This window comes from Pagrus major, chromosome 19 (genome assembly GCF_040436345.1).
Source record: "Pagrus major chromosome 19, Pma_NU_1.0".
Lineage (NCBI taxonomy): Eukaryota > Metazoa > Chordata > Actinopteri > Spariformes > Sparidae > Pagrus > Pagrus major.
In genome coordinates this window covers 27,936,639-27,943,150 of record NC_133233.1, presented here as the reverse complement: position 1 = coordinate 27,943,150, position 6,512 = coordinate 27,936,639, and the positions used below count along the sequence as shown (strand labels likewise).

Sequence of the window (6,512 nt, the reverse complement as noted above, 5' to 3'; positions counted from 1 at the left end):
AGGAGCTGAACTTCAACATCTTCACTGAGATTCATCAAACAAACCGATTCTTGAGACTGAGGTTTAACTTTGATGTGAATAACTGTGGTTTGAAAGTTTGGATCACATGTTGTTTCACTGTGAATCAGTCCAACTGTTCTGGACCGACATGCAGGGCTGGCTACAGTCCAAGAGGACCGAACCATCACCACTGACACAGGAAACTGTCAAGTCTGGACTTTCTGACCAAAGTCGGGATTTGGATTTTGTTATCGATATTTTACTGTTATTAAGTCAATTCTTGAAACATAAATGCAGATACTTCAAAACTAAACCCTGTCTGATAAACATGAAGAATGAGTTAAAAGTGCAAAGTAAATCTGTCGATTATGAAGATAAAACAGCTGTCAAAGTTTCTCTTTATTCACTCTGTACACATTCATTTGAGATGAGCCTGCTTCCTTTATTCTCTATCTTGTCTATTTATTATGATTATTTTACATTTGTTTATGTGTTTTATTCATCTGCGTCCTTTTTACTCGTCTCTGAACGAGTTGTATTTCATTTCATACACTCTGAACCTTTTCTCTGTCTCTCTTGCTCAAACAGAAACTGAGTTTGTGACATGATGGTTGAAAGTGTCTTTTTATGTCTACATTTGCCTTGTTGAATAAATATATATAAAAATTAAAATTAAAAACAAGCAGGCTGCGGGTCACTGTAGATACCTGGGTTGCCAGGTCAGAGCAGAGGTCAGACGTTCAGTCAGTTCAGTAAATGTTGACATGGTCAAGTCTCTGATATGAAATCAATCAAATGATTCATGTTGAAACTATAAATACATGTCCATGTTGATCTGAAAGTTCATTCATCCTTAAAGGCACCCTGTGGTGTTTGTGACCACTCGTAGTGCAATGGGCCGATGTTTCTACAAGTGGGCCGCATGAGGAAGTAAATACATGTGTGCTGACTGACACTTTCTGGTGGTAACACACCAACAGATGCAGCCATGTGTCAGGAAACAGTTGTAGGTGCAACAAGCTGTGCAACAAGCTGAGATGTTGATGTTTCTGACACAGCCTCCACCTAGTCTGACTCTGAACAACAAAGATCTTCCTCAGAGCAGGAGAATGGAGTGGTCAAAGACCTGGCATTGAGAGGTTTGCTCACAGTAGATGAATTGCTGGATGCTGAGAAGGAAATCATCAGATTTTGTCAGAAGAAGAGGTTTCCTGATGAACCTTCTAGTCTACAGAATGGCATAAGTGTGAAAAAAAATAGTCACATCTTCAAGCTTTCTCCTGTGTTGGAGGATGGTATTCTGAGGGTTGGTGGACGATTAGGTAGGGCAGCTCTACCTGAAGATGCAAAACACCCTGCTATCCTGGCCAAAGAGCTTCACATCTCAGATATTCTCCTAAGGCACGTACATCAACAAGTTGGTCATGGAGGACGCAACTACATGTTGTCCAAATTGCGTCAAAGGTACTGGATTCCAGGGGTTGGCACAGCCATAAGGAGGATTTTGTCAAAGTGTGTTGTCTGCCGTAGGCTGCAAGCTGCTCCAGGGTGCCAGCTGATGGCGGATCTCCCAGTTGACAGGGTCTGCGCCCAGACAAAGCTCCATTCACCAGAGTCAGCGTGGACTACTTTGGACCCTTTGAGGTCAAGAGCCGGAGGAGCGTAGTAAAAAGATATGGAGTCATATTCACCTGTTTGGCAATGCGAGCTATCCATATCGAAGTGGCTTCTTCTCTGGATACAGATTCTTTTATCAACGCACTACGACGATTCATAGCAAGGCGTGGCCAAGTCCGGGAAATACGGTCTAATGGAACAAACTTCATTGGAGGAGAACGTGAGTTGAGAGAGGCCATTAAAGGTTGGAATCAAGGCCAGATAAATGACGTTCTTCTTCAGAAAGAGATAAAGTGGATTTTCAACCCTCCAGCTGGATCCCACCATGGTGGTGCCTGGGAAAGGTTGATCAGATCTGTGCGGAAGGTCTTGAATGCCATCCTTAAAGTGCATTATCTTGATGAGGAGGGACTGCACACTGTCCTCTGTGAGGTAGAAGCCATCATTAATGGTCGTCCAATCACCAAGGCCTCAACTGACCCGAATGATCTGGAAGCTTTAACACCTAATCATCTCTTGCTGTTGAAAACCTCCCCTTCCCTACCACCAGGGGAATTTCAAAGAAATGACATCTACGCTCATCGACGCTGGAAGCAAGTCCAGTATATGTCCAATTTATTCTGGAAGCGATGGACCAAGGAATATTTACCACAGTTGCAGGAACGTCAGAAGTGGACTGGTATCAAGCGCAACTTTGTGGTTGGGGACATCATGCTTATTGTGGATGAGACAGCACCGCGGAACTCATGGGTCATGGGAAGAGTCATCCAAACGTTCCCAGACAGAAGAGGATTCGTGCGACGGTTGCTGATCAAAACCAAGACCAGCACCTTGGAAAGACCCATAACTAAAATCTATCTTCTGCAGGAAGCAGAAGCCTGACCCCTCAGTTCTGAGAGGACAATTGTGCTGGGACAGTTAGACTGACTTTACTGACTGACAGTGTGACATGGTCAAGATTACTCCATGAAGCTGTAAACTGTTGGACTCGACTAGACTTGAATTGTGTTCCAGGTAGAAGAGCACATTAATGAACTATACTGATGGACTATAAACAAGGACAAGCGTGGATTTCGTGCTTTCATGTTTCTTGTTTATTTGTTATAATGTAATTATTACAGTGATAATAATTAGGGGCTGGGTTGTAGGTGCAACAAGCTGAGATGTTGATGTTTAGGTTTGTGTTGGCATCAGCTGTTTGACACATTTCACCTATGTCACGGGGGGTGTGCTTAAGGAGCAGCGATTGATTGAGTGAATGAATGAGCATATATTCACCTGTTCACCGCGGCGGCTGCATGGAGAGGGGGTGAGTAGGGAGAGCATATTTTTTGTTGACCGCTTAATCCTACTGAAAACTGAGTAGTTTGAACACCTTGCCTTGCTTGTATGTTTGTTGGCGTTGGAAATAAATACGGGCAGACTCGAAAATTACGGAATGGCTTTGTCGTTTGTGTTGCGAGTCAGCAGGCAATGCTCCCTCACTTAGCCTCTCAGTGACTTCGCTTCTTTGTTTGAGGTCACTATACTATGTTTTATTGTTGATGGTCCCAGTGGGACTGAAACTGTAACTGTGCATCACAACCTTGTTCTGTGTTGTTGGACACATTTGAAGTGTGTTTCTGCTGTGAGGAAATCAAGTTTTTTAAATGCTCACTTTGTCTACATGGAAACAATGCTTTTCAATTCAATTCAAAGCAGAGCTGAGACAGAATTTACAGCATTAATAAAAGACATTACCACCAAAATATGTGACTCTGGTGTTTAATATTTGTGCATTGTTTGTTTGTTTTACAACATTTCCATCATATGAGAAGACTGTGTTACAAAACTATAAAAATACTAAATAACATCGGTGAAATCAACATGTTTCTTCCTTTCATGGTCATCAGTTACAGCAACAAAACAATGCCATCATTTATTACATCATATATTACATCATAAATTCATCTGTTAAAATGTTGATTTTACATTAAAATGAATGTCAGTTAACATCTACAACATCACTGATGTTTTATTCAGTGGCAGTACACACAGAGTACTGCATTAATCTCCACTGTTATTCAGGAATATGTGGAGATTAATGCACCAAGGAAATATCCAATTAAAAGTGTCAATGTACGATTATGTGGTGATAAACAGGCCTCGATAGATTAATGTGTTGAGGCTCTTTGTGTGGAGAAGATGTGAGTGAATAAAAGAATAAAGATCCAGGTTCCAGGTGGAGGAGGTGTCTGAGTGTGGAGCAGAAGGAGTGGAGGAGCGTCAGTGTGTCTGCAGAGACTGTGTAGAAGGACAGAGCAGCAGCAGAGCAGTCCAGATACACTGATGATACTCTGTCACATCCAGAGGAACACAGGGACGATGCTGGACTGGACATTGTGTGTGACAGTGGAGCTGATCTCAGAGCAGTTCACACTGCAGCACTGACAGTCATCTCCACTTGTTGTGATTGGTCCGTCAGTCACTGCTGGATGAAGCTCTCCTCTCCACTCCACCTCCCAGTAACACGGCCCAGTCAGAGCCTCTCCACCCACCAGCTGATGGTGCTGCTTCAACCTCTCTGGATCATCAGGACACAGCTGATCCTCTCAACACCTCCACCTTCTCACCACTCTGACAGAGACCACCAGCTGATGAGAGAAGCAGAGAGACAGTAAAGTGATAAATGAGTGTTTGCAGAGACTCCCTCCATCAGCTGTCAGTCAGTGATATAAAGACCAGCAGGACTTCAGTCCTGTTCAGACCACAAGTGGAGCGGCTGTGTAGCGTAGCCAGCTTCCTTTCAGCTCTCATGTTAACGTGTTGGAGTGAAGCTCACAGACCTGCAGACACTTTGGACATCAAGTGTGTTTACTCTGCAGCTTTCACTGAAGGACACAGTGGAAATAAACTGCTGACAGTCCCTGAACGCATCATTACTGCAGGAACAGAGACATACGCACAGCTCACTTTAATGATGATTTACTGCTGTTAAAAACCAGAGTCTCACTCACATTTAAATATTTCATCTACTTTGGAAACATCACATGACAAATATGTAAATATGGAGTCTGTTATAAAAATATCTGGACAAATCAAATGACACATGGGCCGATATAAATATAACGTTAAAGGTCCTACACTGAACAGTAAAACATCAGCTGTGGTTTGTGGACTTCAGCAGAGGTTCTGGTCCGTATACAGACCACATGGTTACTAAATGTAATGATGGTTCTCTGAAATAAGAGCCAGTGATTTGCAGGCTTCAGTCAGACTGATCTGAGAGCTGTGACAAAGACGAACTGATCAGTTGTTCAGTGTTGAAATGAGAGAACAAACACTTTGAGATCAGATTTGATGCTCCGACAGTTTGATGAATGAGGACACTGTCTCTATACATCCTGTGATGCTGTCAGCTGTGATCCAGCTTTATTTCCTGTAGACATGAACACAACAACAACAGTCGTCTTCACATCAACTCAAACACACGATCGCAACAAGCTTCTGGCTCGTCTGATTGGCTGACTGCTCTCTCTCTCTGTCTTTCTGTCCAATCATGAAGCCTGTCACCGTTCTCCTCTCACAGCTTCACTGAGGAAAGCAGGAAATACTGGATCTTTACTTTGATACTGTGTTTAGTACAATACTGCTGAAACCAGCATGAACTGACTCCAACCCTCTACTGACCTCAGAGTCTCCAGTCTACAGTCTGGACTCTCCTTCAGATCACACAGCAGCTTCATGTCTGAATCCTTCAGGTTGTTGTCACTCAGCCACAGCTCTCTCAGATGGGAGGGGTTGGACTTCAGAGCTGAGGCCAGAGAAGCAAAGTCGATCCCTGTCAAACTGCAGCTCCTCAATCTGAACAAAGAATAAATGATGGAGATAAAAATCCATTTATAATCAGATGTGTTCAGGTTTTAAATGTGTAGCTCAACATTACTGTGTCCTCATCAATGAGCTTATCTCTAAAATGAGTAGAGTAACTTTGTCATTGTGTTATTGTGGATCATCATCAGCCTTCTACAGACATCATCCACATGTCAGCACAACATTCATACAGCTGTTCATGTCAACACAGATTAATAACATGCTGCTGATCTCAGTCAGGTCTGTTATTAGAGGAGAAAAACTGAATTTTCTTTTAAACATCTTCTTTTGAAAATGTGCTTTGATCTGTGTGTGTTCTGTAGGATCAATATCAATGATCAGACATTATTTGTGAAAACACATTGACATCAACAGAAATCAAAATATTTCTACTTCAGCTTCTCAACTTTATCAATTTAAATCAAATGTAAGTTCAGTTCTTCTGTTAACAGATTAAATCATAAACATTAATTAACTTTAACAACTAACTGAACATTTTCTACAGTTTCTTGAAGAAACAGAAGTCTTTTGTGACTGAAGAAGAAATTTAGTTCAAGAAAATTGAAAATATGAACCAAAGGAAATCTACAACTTTATCAATGTAAGTTATGTATGAATGTAAACTCAAATATTAGTTAGCAGTAACAGAGTCAGTGAACTGACCTCAGAGTCTCCAGTCTACAGTTTGGACTCTGTAGAAAATCACACAGCAGCTTCACTCCTGAATCCTGCAGCTTGTTGTTACTCAGGTCCAGCTCTCTCAGATGGGAGGGGTTGGACTTCAGAGCTGAGGCCAGAGAAGCACAGCTGATCTCTGACAAACTGCAGCCCTCCAATCTGAATAAAGAATACATGATGTAAGTTTAGAAGACAATGTTCCTGCTTGAAATCATTCAGTGTTTAATAATCTGTTCAGAGCTGAAGAAGGTTCAGAATGTAGAAGTTTAGAAAATGGAAACTCCAAACACCTGAACCCAATAGGATGCAGGTTCAACACTGCAAAATACACAAAGTGACAAAAACAAGTATATGGTTACTCAAGG

The 6,512-nt window shown here is 41.9% G+C and overlaps 2 protein-coding genes across 2 annotated transcripts in view; both read right to left on the bottom strand.

Annotated features, from left to right (window-relative positions):
- LOC141014363 (uncharacterized) overlaps positions 1-6,512 on the bottom strand; it is a 140,627-nt gene that overhangs the window by 102,415 nt on the left and 31,700 nt on the right.
- LOC141014885 (ribonuclease inhibitor-like) lies at positions 3,694-6,323 on the bottom strand. The gene is made up of 3 exons (XM_073488823.1): positions 6,133-6,323; positions 5,287-5,460; positions 3,694-4,250 (listed from the first exon to the last, which is right to left on the bottom strand). The coding sequence occupies exons 1-3, from the start codon at positions 6,321-6,323 to the stop codon at positions 4,226-4,228; spliced, it is 390 nt and encodes a 129-aa protein (XP_073344924.1). The 3' UTR covers positions 3,694-4,225.